This window comes from Ascidiella aspersa, chromosome 3 (assembly GCF_963924565.1).
Source record: "Ascidiella aspersa chromosome 3, kaAscAspe10.2, whole genome shotgun sequence".
Classification (NCBI taxonomy): domain Eukaryota; kingdom Metazoa; phylum Chordata; class Ascidiacea; order Phlebobranchia; family Ascidiidae; genus Ascidiella; species Ascidiella aspersa.
In genome coordinates, this window is record NC_139449.1 from 25,926,686 (window position 1) to 25,940,476 (window position 13,791).

Below are 13,791 nucleotides of genomic sequence, written 5' to 3' on the forward strand. Positions count from 1 at the left end.
AACTCTCTTTCTGATGTTCCCTGAAAAACGGGCGCGCAAGAACACCTAAATGCTCGTGCAGTTGGGGCTTTGCGGAGACCGCGTCACGGACCTGATTTAATTTGGCAAGAAACCTAGCTTCCAATTCGCCACGTTGCTCTAAGGCTAAGCTGTCGTATTCTTACTGCGTCGGCTTTCCTTTTTTTCGGCGGCGGGCCCTAAGCAACACTCACTCGTCAGTTGGGTGCGCGGGCGACATTACGATGCTAATTAATCTGATTGGCGCGCGGTCTGATGTCGCAACTTAAGTGCAGAGCCGTGTCCTTGTTTCAAGGTGCCCGATGTCGCGTCGCCTTAATCTGCGACACGCTATTTTATCTTCGGCAATTCGCATGCTGCCGCGTGACACGGCCCGAATGCCACGTGACCGCATTTGTGTGTCGCGTTCGGCGCCCGAGACAGCCGCGAGCATTTCGTCTCTCTCTTCGTTTTTCTCTCTCTCTAATTTGGCGATATGTACCTGTGCACGGGAGCGCCACTCCTGCATAATAAATTCCCGAAGCCCCGCTTAATGATGCGCGGTCCCGATCGTCTGCATTATTCACGGCGTCTCGAACACGATGTTTCAAATTGCGGCAATTTGTGCCGCTTATCGCCTTATTTCCGGGCGACCTTCGCGCGGACCGACGTGTCCACCACCAACGGCGCGATCCGTTATGTTTTTGCCACTCGTACAGAGGCGAGCCTCCGGAAATTTCTTGCACAGATTACCTGGCCTAACCATACCTGAGTCGACTCAAAACATTTGTATGACCAGCTAAAGACGAGCCGTTTTTAAGCTGGCAAAATAACTCGACCAAATTTCATAATTGAAGCATCCTACTGAATCAAGTTGAGGCAGCAAAGGGGCAATGCGCATTTAAAAAATACCTTAGTTCTTGTTATGCTAATGTGCAAAGGGGGTGTTGTTCACCGCCGCCAATCCACCCCTATGGTAACTTGAGTCCCCTAACGGGCGGTTGTGAGAAAAGTTCAGCAACGTGTTGCCTGTGACGCGGCTGATCTATCGGCATACGGAGCGTCGGAAATTGGAGTCCAATTAAAACTGTCGCTTTTATCGCGCGCGGCATGATAAGCGATGTCGCTTTTCTGATCGGTCGAAAATCCCTCGCCGCGAAAAACTTCCGTCGCAAAGCCAGAAAACCGAGGTGGCGGCATCGCACGCGCACAGATACAACTTCCCTGATATACGAATGAGGAAGGATCGCTTCCTCGCCGTTCGCCTGTGCCTCATAGCGGGGCCGAAAACATGCCGCGAAAGTATATACTAAGGAGAAGGGTTATACCGCAACGACGAGCAATGCGAGACAACAGTCGTTGTTTTTGCACAACAGTCATCGCCCTATTAGGATGCGCGCCTGGGCGGAAATTGTCCGTCCTTCCATAAACCGCCACTGCCCGCCATATATGACCGCGATACGCTGGTTTTCCCAAATCCGAACGTGGCCAATCATTCGCTATCTATGCGGATTTTATTTCATTCCGAGCGCAGCAGGGAAACCGTCCCGTTTGCATCCGACTCACACCGACCTTTATTTCCTAAACGATTGCAATACTCGTCGACCCCCGAATTGCAATTGATTGAAGCGGCGGTCGTTCCGCCCCGCTGTTTCGGTCATTTAATATTTGCCGAGCGACCGAAATCGGCATTGGACGTCACAGCTTGCCCGTTTTGCGGACGTGATCGCCCGCTGTGCCTCGTCCCCCTGCCTTATCTGGGAACAGCCTTCCATTTGGCAAACACTGGCCCCCACCGACCCCTCGCAATCCGCCATATGCTCGCATTGTTTCTGTTTGCCCCACAAACAATTAACTTATAAATCATTCAGATTTCGGGTAATGATGATCGAAACGGATTCCCGCGCCCGTATTTCCTTATCGCGCGGGTAGATTTGGTTGTTGCTTGTTTATTTCAGCGCTTTCGCTGTATCGAGGCGATAAGGCGAAATGGAAAGAGACTCGCCGGGATATTTGCTTGCAAACAGCACATAGCGGACCTCGAAGTCTATGTGGCCATAATCGAAAGGTTAATTCTGCTTGAACACACAACACGATTTTCGTGCGATATCATACAAAGTGGAACATTTTTATTGTTGAAATCAATACTGAAATGCAAATGGCCATGGTAAAGTAGTTAAACACACAAATTTATTTTTTAGTTTTTAAGCCCTGTTTATTTTTTACACAAAAGTCACCAAAAAACACTTTTTTTTATATTTTAATTCAATGATTGTTGGGGAACGTTTTCCTTCTGTCAAAACGTACGTTGGCATCGGCACCGGTCCTATATTATCGTTTTATCCTCTGTCGAATATTGTCGGATTTTTCTGCGCGTGAAATCGCTGGAACTGGCCGCGCGATTCCGCGTTTGTCGCATTACGTCGTGCCGCGCAGTCACCGTAGCGAGGCGACATCGATGTGTGCGCGCTGCCTCGCAAATACAACGACGACAGCAATTTAGCGCGATAGCATCTTGACGGCGGACCCCTCCCCCCTCCGACAATGCACATCAGAAACAGCAGAAAGCGGTAAAATACGCCGTCCGTCGATCGGCTCCGTGTTGCGCTTCAGGGCGCCGTGTTTATACAGAAGCGTCGCACGGTGCAATGCGCGCTTCATTAATAATTGAGCGAAATACCCGTTTGTGTTCCGAAGCCGAAAATAATTTAATTTGCTCGGATCGCTGTCGCGCGTGACGTAAGCCAAGTCGGACTCGCCGCGCGATCCTTACAACTCCGGCCGCGTGGTCCGAACGCTTTTCGAATGTGCGGCCCTCGCGGGACCCGAACCTGCTCGCGCACTGAAGCGTAAAACGTCACGTGACGCGTGCCAACTGTCAGTGGAACCTCGCGGGATTGGTCGATTTCCATGTGCACGGCAAGGAAGGGCAGGAAAAGGTGCCCATATATGTGTATAGTGAGGTCACAATGCGACGCGATGTGGCGAACGGGCGCTCTTGTACGTTAACGCCTGCCCAATCCCGGACAAATGAAACTCATCGATTTCCGTGTGGCTGCCTTGCGCGAATGCGGACGCCGCATTAAATTCCGGCCAAACCTTGTCGCCGCTTCGCCGTGAATTTAAAGCGAGAATGCGACGCGCGGGTGTCAAGAGTTGTCATGCGAGCATTTTATTTCGCGTCGGATTTAACGCGCCGCGTCGCCGCCGTTTTGTCACTAACGCTGACACCTTCTTTCCCAGTCGGCCGGGACGCCCCCCGAAGAGGTACCCCATGCTGCCGCCGACCGCCGATCCGATGTCACACCACGCCAACATGAGGAACAGCAACGTCATCGCCAATGTGAGATAAATTTATGGCGCCCAAATACTTTCTCTGTAAAATCCGATTTTCCATCACACCCCATTTCATTCATAAATTGCAGTTTATTTCTGGGTAATGATTTAAATTGGATTTAGTGGGATTGAAAAGAGTTCCGGATAAATGATAACAAGCGAATCGTTGGTAAACTTATTTTAACGTAAAATAAATCAAACGTTTAAATACTTTTATATTGTTTTAACCTTAGTATCTGTATATTCAACATATTTCACCACTGTTTTATGTTTGTATTACGACCTTTTTAAGGCATATCTGTTATTGTCCGATAATCAGCGTCCCTTGAGCCCACAATTTGCAGAGTGTGTCTTTTTTTCCTTGCAGAGTCTCATCAACCAGAACGAGTACTCGGCCTATCACAAGCGCATGCGTATGGACCACGGCATGGACAACTCGCTGGACAGAAGAGGTGACCATTATACTGCAAATAAATCGCCTGTTTGTTCCTCGTTACTGGGAAAAGCGGGCGGGGTTTCGGTCGGCGCGTTTAAATATACTCAATACTGTTTGTTGTCTGCCGTGAGCAAGCGACACTCTAAAAGTACCCCGTGTGTGCGCACAACTGCCGGGCTTATACTTCTGGGCGCGTCATCTGTATCTATATACCTGCAAACAAGTTGCGACACAATTCGCTTCACTTTATCTGTAGTATTTGCGCGTCCGTCGCCCGGGCCACCTTGCCATGATTGCTTTACCATTAAAACAGGGGCCTTCGCGGAAAGGGCCATTAATCAGACAGGACAAGGGCTGCTGGCATAACGCGCCGCGATATCTTCCTATACACTTACGTGCGTACGGTTTGGTTAGCGAGGCAACGAGCAAGAGATAACGAAGTTAAGTGTTATTTCCGGACGCGCTTTCGACAATTAGTTATTGGCGGTTTTGCGCTCGCGGTAAGAAAGCGGTTTGACTTTCTGAAGGGCGACCGCTCGATGTTTTACCGCGAAGTGACCGGAAGCGGATTGCCCGTTTAAACACGCGCTTACTTACTTTACGCCTTAAAAAACCTTAACGAATGATGTGTTGGCGGTGGAAACGTGCAATTAATAAAAGTTGAAACATCTTTTATGATGAAATAGCACTGCATAGAAGACAAATTTTCCTTTATCAAACCTAATTTTGACCGGCAAATTTTTTTGATTTGTCGAAGCGGACTAGATGCTTAACGTTTCATTTTGAAAGAAAACAATTACTAAAAAACTTGAATCGTATTGTTTTTCTAAAGGGGCGCAAACGTATTTAAGCAGATTGTCAAAAAGCTCAATTTACAAGGATTGACGATCTTTCAAGTCACTCCCGAACAAACGAAAAAAAAGGCCAGAAAACCGCCCAAAATAAACTGCCAGTAATAACCACAATCCTATATTCCGCAATCTGTATCAGCACAGCACTTTACAAAACAGTATATATTTGCGCCCTTTACATATATTTGCGCCTGCTCGTTTGCACGAATTCGCAGGTCGCGAGTTTTCGCCGGAAATCCATCGAAACTTATTTTCGGCGAACCTGCGTCGAAGCGAGGCACCCGCATCGGAAACTGCAAGTTCAAGCCTCTTTTTAGTCGCTTCTCAGAAACGCGTGTTTACCAAGTCGTTCCGAGTTGTTACTTCGCTTAGCTATCGTGAGCGAATTACAATTTACAGCATATAGCTCTTAAAGCAGCCGGCCGCTATTCTTCGCCCGACTTAAGGTGCCAAACTCTTTTTTTGTGTGAAACTTTTTTAGTCGGCCGTGTTAGCTGAAGTGATGAAGGTCTACAAGGTTAAAAATGAAAACAATGCATTTAAGTTGACTATATATAAAAGATTTGCAAAAAAAATCGGCGTGCATGAGACTTGCCAGCTTAATCTTTAAGATCCATAAGAGCGAGTATTTTTACCGTTGCACAATAGCTCTCAGCTCGCAAACAAAACTACACACGCGCGCACACACACACACCCGTCCCGATGTACAAACGCACGCACCGCAGGCCCACACGGCCCCATGTTTGGTCGTAATCAACCAGCGAAGTTTTATCGCACGGGCGCTGGAGCACTTGGGCAAATATGGAGTGCGCAGCGATAACAATGTCTTAATTTATATCGACTACAATTGGCGCGTCTCGTTAACGGCGCCCTTCCCCCTCTCCTTGCCGCCCGATCCGGCGACCCTGCGAGCGCTGCGCCGTTAATTCCGCCGCTATTTGCCCGGCGATAAATTTTCGCCCCGATAAAGTTATTTGCGCGCGCCCGAAATGATAAACGATTTCGGTCAATAATCACCGGGCACCCTCTTAAACACGCTACATACACGTGTGCGACAAAAAGACGCACGGTCGTTGATTTTCATCCGTTGTCATTCCGCTTGTCGCTCGCACGTATGCCTAGAGTTAAACGTCATTGGATTTATCTTTGGCCAATAAGAACGGATCGGACGAGCGCTGTGTTGTGCGGCTTCCAACACGTAGATTTGTCGGGCTGTCACGCCGCCGCGCTTAGCAGTCGATAGAAATGCGTGCCCCGCCGAATCGGACAAGTCGGGCCGCGGCGGCCGATTTACGAGCGCGCCGTGTTTGCCGTCCTCGTATGTCAGCGCGGCCGCCGCTTAATGAAGTCGCCGCGGCCGAATTCGGAGATGTTTTTTCTTTTAATTTATTTCGATCGGAAACGATCACGGGGGTTAGCGGAGGGGTGCGGGCTGTCGTTTACGCGAAACGACGGACATGACAGGCTTGCGGCGCAAAACGGCCGCACTGACAGAAGCCAGCGAGAGCGCGCGATCGAAATGGCCATCATGTTCATTTTCTTTTCCGACACCCCGATGTCATAAAGCCGTCAGCGGGTGCGAACCGAGGTCACGCCCCTTGGACAACTGTTGTTCGGAGGCAAGTGCCTAATCCCGCTGCGTTGTTGATCGCGCATTCAAGTTTACGCCCGATCGAGCTGTCTTTTGTTTGTGTCCAATAGGCCGGGAAAGGGTCATTGGCGCCCAGCTCACTTTTTCCTTACAGTGCGTGTCATCACTCGCTTCTCCCAAGCGTGTAATAAAACTGGAACGATTTGTGTCTGGCAATGCGAACGTAATTATAGTCTCACTCGACTTGTGAAAACGTTTTCGGCATATTGGTTTGTCTACGCTTATGCGGATAACTGATACAGTTTCAATTCGCTAATACAGTGTAATAACCAGACAGTCTGAACGGACGGCCAAACTTGGAAACACAGCAATGCGAATTTTCGATCGTGGAGATAAACCCCAATAAATTCGGTAAAATAAAACCAGATTTGCTCAGCGACCCGCTCGAAAGAAATGAGACGGATTCCCGGTGAAAAGATTTGCGTCGGTCGATGTGGTCCATTTAAATATCATTTTGACACAATCGTCGAAATTGCCGTATCAAGTGCATTTGTTATCGTATCCGTTACAGACGTATATTGGTAAGGACAGATGAATATTTGGTGAAACACCAGTCGTCGATGGCGCAACACCCGATGCCGCCAAATTACGTTGACATTTCGAGTGATTCGGGACGAAGTCGACAAAAATTTGCTCTGTTTATTTTAAGACGTTTGCTTTGGCAATTTGCCGCTGGCAGCTGTTTGCTCTGTATCATTATGTCTGTGCGGCGACTGACTTGATCAATGCGCTGACAAGATTTCGATGGAAGCAAAGTGCCTGGAAACACGCGGTTTACCTAACTGAAGGCACACGAAGCACGTACCACGCCGAGAACCAAAAACAGTTCGAAAATTGTTTTCTGCCTCATATGCGTTCATATAAAATATAGGCATTGTTATTGAGTTAACAATTTAAAAAAAATTGGCCAATATCAAAAAGATTCTTTAAAAAGAGCTTTGTTCTGTGTAACAATCTAAACCAGCCGAAACCGCAGCATTGCCATTAGATCATAAAAGCGCCATCACGTTATACTATGTTTTGACTGGCAAGGTCGTGCGCCGTTTGAAAGCAAACCTTGCCAAATGAGCACGTTTGGACTTGACAGGCGCATTCTTGTCGATTACCTCCAATGTCTTCAAGCTCGTTTTTTGTTCCCAGGCAGTCGGCCGGGCGCAGAATCCACTACATTAAGGCGCGAAATCGAACGCAACCGAGCTTTTGTCATCAGATCGTGGTCAAAATGGTAAAGGACGACGGCCATTTTCCGCAGGGTTACTGCTCCGCTATGCGCACACACAGTAGCCAAGTCTTGTGATACCACATATGAACAATCGCAGTTCGACGCCATACGAGCCGTCTCCATATGCGCCTATGTAGCCGGACTCGCGATTTCGCCGGTCCCATGCCTTTCGATTAAACACGGCAGCGTTATATTGCTTATTAAATAAAAAAGGAGAGTGCGGCTGCGACGCCGTTGTATGATCACGTGTAATCGTATTACATTGCTTCCTGGCCACCGCTGGATACGGGCTGCTCCTGTAATTAATATCGAGCTATATGCCCAGAGCCACTTATTGCCCTTGCGCTAGTTCTTGCGAAATTGCTGAAGCGACAACGGTGAAGCTGATGGACGTTTTTTACGCGCGCTGTCCTTCGCTTTTCCACGTAACAATCAGCCTCAACTTGAATTTCGAAATTTCCCCTCCAGTGTCAGTAGCATTGGTAAAAAGGATGCTGTAATCTTCTGCTGATCAATTTGTATTTGGATCCTAATTACAGTTTGCTACCGTTTCTTAACTCGTTTTACAAGATTACAGAGTGTACGCACAGTCAACCGCGTAGCGCGTGAAACCATGAATTCATAAGATATGTATGGCCTACGCCACTTATACCTTTCAAAGCAATTTTAAAATGTTCAACCAAACAAATTAGGCATGTAATTAAGTAGACCTCGGTGGAGTGCTGCAAGATAGCGCTCAGTGTGGCACAGTTACTCTTGCTGTTTTATGTTTGTTTGTAAAAAACGCAGTTGAAATAATTCGATTAAAGTATTTGTTTATTCAGCGAGCACGAGTCCAAGCAAAGACGAAGACAAAAGCCACCCAGGCATGTCGGTTCTGCCGAACGATGTTCACAGCAACGCCACTGCCAACTTAGCCTACTTCCAGGTATATTACTCATCAACATCTTGGATTAAGTAAGGGATTGTGTCGGGGAAACGTTAGGCTTAAAACGCTTCGAATGCATGCCCTATTTGTGTATGTGTATGTTGGCAAACAATTCAAATAATTCAAATTGCGTATTGTTTCGCCGTGTGCCAATTACCTAAAAAAATAGTTCAAATTCTCATGGTATGCGAACTTGAATGTAATCCTATTGCTATAGATTTAAAAACGCGAGTTTAAAACGAGACCTTATTCCTTAAAAAACGCAAGTTAATTTAATACAAACTGAACAGCTGCGTCTTTTCTATAAGTGTCATTGTCTATTTCGGCTGGGAATCGAAATTCCCCAATTTAAGATTTGCCCAAATTTTAAGATCCAAAAAAAGTTAAAAAAGCTGCAGCCATTTTTTCAATAAAAAAGCGAATTTAACGGGAACCTTTTCCACCAGGCACTTCGTCACCAGTATCAACAGGCCGCCGCCTCCGGGTTGCACAACGGACTCGATTCGCAGCAAATAAATCCCGCCCTTGCCCCCTTTATGATGATGTCACACCCGACACTCTTCGCCTCGGGAATCCCCCCCACCTCGATGGCGATGCTCAACCATATCAACCAGGTAAGATGCTTATCGAGCGGGAATCAATCAAAACGCTATTGCTAACATCGAGGGCGAAAGTGGTTGCCGCGTATGTAAATACCATTTAGATAATCACGAACAAATTAAACAACAAATTATTTCCTATTGATTGTGAACGTATGGACGCGGTGATAAGGCACCGCCAAAAATCGGCCGACTGTAAACGAAACAGGTTTTTCGGCCCAGTGCCTGGTCAATGTGCATAGGGCACACGATAAAATGGGTCACCATAAAAGCTAATGGTCATTTTGTTTTAGCTTGCCCAGTCACACGCCGCCGGCGGAGCGATGTCGTCGGTAGCTGCCGCAGCCGCTGCACAACTTGTCGCTAGTGGGAGCTCTTTCCATTCGAACGCTAACAACTCACAGGTGAGATCACTGGCTTGAAACTATGAGAGACTTTTCTTTACGCTAACAATAAGCAACTGTGTAGAAGCCATATTTGTAGTGCGCATTGTTGGTGTTTTTTACCATTCATTTCCTTCATGGTTATAGTCTGAAACCCTGTGAAAAAGATAAGTTGTTTTAAATTTACGTTGGAGTGGTTAATGCTAAAATTGTCTTTACTGCTGATTTAATCTGTCGCGCGATAGCTTAGCAATCTTCAAATATTTTATCCTTGAATATATTAGTCTCTATTATTTTATTAAGCATATGAAATGAGCTACCTTCTTAAACCGATCTATTTCAGTTGGCTGAGATAGATAGTGTTCAAATTACCATTGGTTACCAGTCGCCATTTAGATAAATGTCCTAATATTACTTGCTTAAGAACACTCTTCGCTTGTATTTTTATTTTAAAAGCACTTGTTTGTCCAGTTAACCCTTATTTCGTGCTATTTTCGGCACATGTGTTTGTATGCGATTATAGTCAAGACTATTTTAAAAAAACGGCCGCAAGTAGCCTACTATACGTCTTACACAACATGTGTAGCGCATTGTAGCGTTGCGCAACTTACACACAAACACACACGCACACACACACACACACACACACCCACCCACACTCGAACTGCAAAATTTAAATCACAGTCATCACACCATTAACATCGATTTGCATTGTCGTAATCTAACGGATTGTTTTCTATCTTTTCTGTTGTTCGCCGAGCAGAACCCGGCCGGCCATCTACTGTCAGCGCGCGAAAACGACAAGGATTCAGACGCCGAGGACGGTCACGTCACGGAAAGGTGAGTCAGTGGACCTCCATTTGTTTCTTGCCTTAGTCGGCGCGCGCATACGCGACCATAAGGACACCGCTCCGTGATTCCTTTCACGATTTCGAGCTGTTGCATGTGCAACGGGCCGAGAGGTCGTTAACTGCTGCTGCTGCAGTTGTTGGTGCTTTTGCAGCAATGAAATCAATGTCTGTGAAACTTTGGCCAGTCACGATTCCAGTCGACCTTCTCTCGAATCAAAAGCGCAAAAGCAGATTGTTTTAGTCGCGCATTGCAGTGCCGCTCAGTTTGGTGTTCCATAGACAATGCCCGGCACTCTTGATAGTGGAATTCCCGCAACTGTCGACCGGGCACACATGCAATACAATAAAAAAGCAGAGCGGAGAGAGGCACAACTGTAAAACGATATCTGAATGAAAACGTTAAGTTTCGCGGCAGTGAATGTCCCTTCTTGTTGCGTCTAACGGAAGGCGACCCCAAAGTGGCATCCATTCACGCTTGCATTTATCTCATATAACGGGCAATTCCAGTCGCGTCAACGGAACAATGGCAGAATTTCGCATCTACGAGATTTGCTCCATTGTTTTTCGATTCAGCGAATTCTGAATTCGTCCGATCGTAACTTTGTATCAGTGCGGTTGTCACGATAATTTTAGGCGCAAAGACAATGATGGATGTGCCGCGACGCTGCGCCGTCGCTTTTCGCCGCGCAGTTCCTCATTCGATTTAAAACACAAAACTGGCGAAAACTGTATCGAAACCAATCTCTAAAAATTCGACAAAACTATTTTCTCTGCTATACCATAAAATTTGTAAGGGTTAAGCACTAGGCAATACCTCAACCCGGGCGCTTCCATTCCTTTTTTGTGCCCATGCATACCGCAAAAAGAGCAAAGCATAAAATAGGGTACACGCGTCCCAGGTAAAAAAACACTTTAGTAGCCAAAGGACAGCACTGACTTCTTTGTTCCTTCTCAGATGTTACAACAACAACAATACGGACATGAGCAATGGAATGGGCAGCGACGGTCAGGCCTCGCCTTCCAGCAGTGTGGGATCTGGGCCGGATCAGAACAGAGGGGGCGAATTAAGCGACGGAATCGCTGGGGCTGCCTTCGGGGTTAGAGGATCGCCAAAGACCACTCCAATGGGTAAGAACCTTATCGTGTAAGACTCATACAGTAGGTTAAAAGGCTAATAAACCGCTCTCTTTAAACTGGTGCGAAAAACTTAAACTTCAAACGCCAATTTATTGCTTTGAAGAAGTTAGTTTGTCTGGACTTAATACAGGCGTTACCAGTTGCGACAGACCGACGACTTGTCTGAAAATTGGCGGTCTCGCGTATGGAAAACTTACATCAAAAACGGCCATTTCTACAACTAGAAGGACACGGGGGGCGTTCGCCCTTGTGTTTGGACAGAGAACGTCAAAGGCGGCCTCTCAGATGTGTCGGACCCGGGCGCGTCTGTTCAGTGTAAAAGCCGTAATGAAAAATCGCCAGAAACAGCGGCGCAGCACTCGGCATTGATGCCGCCTGCGCGAAAACGCTTCTTTAACGACGACTGTTCGGCTTTCACGCGCTGAAAGACGACTCCTTTTCCACTATAAAGCGACCCGTTCGTATATATGCGGACGGGACATCAAAAACTCCATCAGGCGCAGAGTAATGCCGGCGAGAAGTGAGAATTCCAGCTTTGAAATGCCCTTATCTGTTTATAACGCCGGGGCCATGATGCGGCCAATCCGCGGAATTCGACTTGTTGAGCGACGCATCGCACTGACCATGTTTTATCTCAACGCTTAAAGGCACCGCGAGAGCTGGGAGTGATCTTTTCGACCCAAATCACCGAATAACCTCCGTGTGTTTGTGTGCTATGTGTAACTACTGGGCGCCGAAAGACAAACGAGCGACCGCGTTTTCAATGCTTGGCATGCTTTACATCAGGAATGCTTCTGAATATTTTGAAAAGCAGACGTGCCGGTTCAAAACAGTTTGCCTTAAAAGGGATTTAATCAGACTGTAACCATTCGCTTGGCACGCGAAGTTCGATTTAATTGACATTAGGTTGAATTCCATTTCACATAGGAGAAAGGCGATTAGTCAAAGTGGCAAATTAACCAAGTCTGAAGTTAAAAATGCCGTGCATTTTAAATAATGTACTCAAAACCGCACCGCGCGAACGTAAATTATATATGTGCCCGCAATTCGCCAAAACGAAGCCTTGTTAATTCCTCGAATTGTCGAATTTGTCACGGGTGGTGTAACGTTTAAGCGAAGCGGAAACCCGCAATGTCCTCTCAAAGCACATGCAGCGCAACTTCTGGGCGCTCTATGTACGCTCAAGCGTCGTCATTACCTTTAGCAGTATTATAGCTTTAGTTTAGTGGATGCGGCATCAGCAGCCTGTCGAGGTGTTGTGTACGCGCGCGCACCTCTACGCATGCGCCCACGCGTCGACTTGCGCAACTCACACAGTCGGATTGTAGTCAGAATGATTGCAAACAATAACAGTTCGCCTAAACGTGCGAGGAATTTCCCCTGTGTGTGCTTCCTTCCCCGGATCGTGTTGCTCGGTGCCGCTTAATGGGCCGCCTGCTGCTCGCACCAAGCTTTCGAAAAAGTGTGTTTTTTCTTACGTGTTCACCTACTGCAGCTTTCTTCGCGTGTGCGGATAATCAATGGCTGGGTCGAAAACTGAGCGTCCTTCTGTTAAGTAGCTGGTGAAAGTTTACGCAGGATGAGAAGGGGTGTTAGCAAAACTTAACAAAAACAGGAAAAATCGTTCCAAATTTTAAATCCTGGTCTGTGTCATCTAAAAAAAAATCATGACAATATTATTTACGAAAATGACACGGCCCGCGCGTGAACCGCTCTTCTTAAGGAGCGCGCATTGGACGCAAGCACGCCGGCAAGACCGATTTGCAGGACTTCCTCGTTTGCCTTGCGGTGTCGGGCGGCCGGGCGAATGTGTTATGGATGTGATTGCGGTCGCGACTCACCTTGGAACAATTAGGCGGACGCCGATTAACCTCATCGTTGCTGCAAACTGCGACCGCGGAAGCCGCCCCTTTGGCGTTGTTTGATCGAACGCTCCGAACTTTCGGGAAATTGCGACGCGGAAAATAATTTCCTTTCGATTTATTTAGTTCTAAAATTGTTCGAAATTAATGGCACTGTTTCCTGCTTTTTAAAGTTGTTAAAAGCTTCCTGGACGTAAGCGAAATGCATCAGTCTTTGCAAAAGCACCCAGTTCCAAAGCAATGAGCTCATTTCGCTGCCATTTCTGATTCCAATCGCTGTGTTGTCTGAATTACTAATTTATTTCAACGCATTAATTACTATTTCATCCAGTAGTTGTGACAAACGATAAACAAAAATACTGTGCAAAATTTGGATTTACAGTGCGATGTGTTTAGGTACCGCCATTACATAATCCCAGTTCGCTACAGTTTTATTCGCTACAGTATTACGCGAGACCATTATCATTCCGCGGCGCATTACAGGTGTCTTTGAAGTAGCTGTCGAAGGTTTGCCGGTCGCGTTTCGGCAATCTTGGCC

The 13,791-nt window shown here is 46.9% G+C and overlaps 1 protein-coding gene across 1 annotated transcript in view; it reads left to right on the forward strand.

Moving 5' to 3' along the window:
* The window catches only part of LOC146161156 (dachshund homolog 1-like), a 39,670-nt gene that overhangs the window by 17,978 nt on the left and 7,901 nt on the right, over nucleotides 1–13,791 (forward strand). The window contains exons 5-11 of the mRNA XM_083384294.1: nucleotides 3,241–3,340; nucleotides 3,701–3,785; nucleotides 8,318–8,421; nucleotides 8,868–9,035; nucleotides 9,314–9,424; nucleotides 10,167–10,243; nucleotides 11,210–11,382. Of these exons, the coding sequence (XP_083240420.1) occupies nucleotides 3,241–3,340; nucleotides 3,701–3,785; nucleotides 8,318–8,421; nucleotides 8,868–9,035; nucleotides 9,314–9,424; nucleotides 10,167–10,243; nucleotides 11,210–11,382 (818 nt within the window). The remainder of the gene's footprint in view (nucleotides 1–3,240; nucleotides 3,341–3,700; nucleotides 3,786–8,317; nucleotides 8,422–8,867; nucleotides 9,036–9,313; nucleotides 9,425–10,166; nucleotides 10,244–11,209; nucleotides 11,383–13,791) is intronic.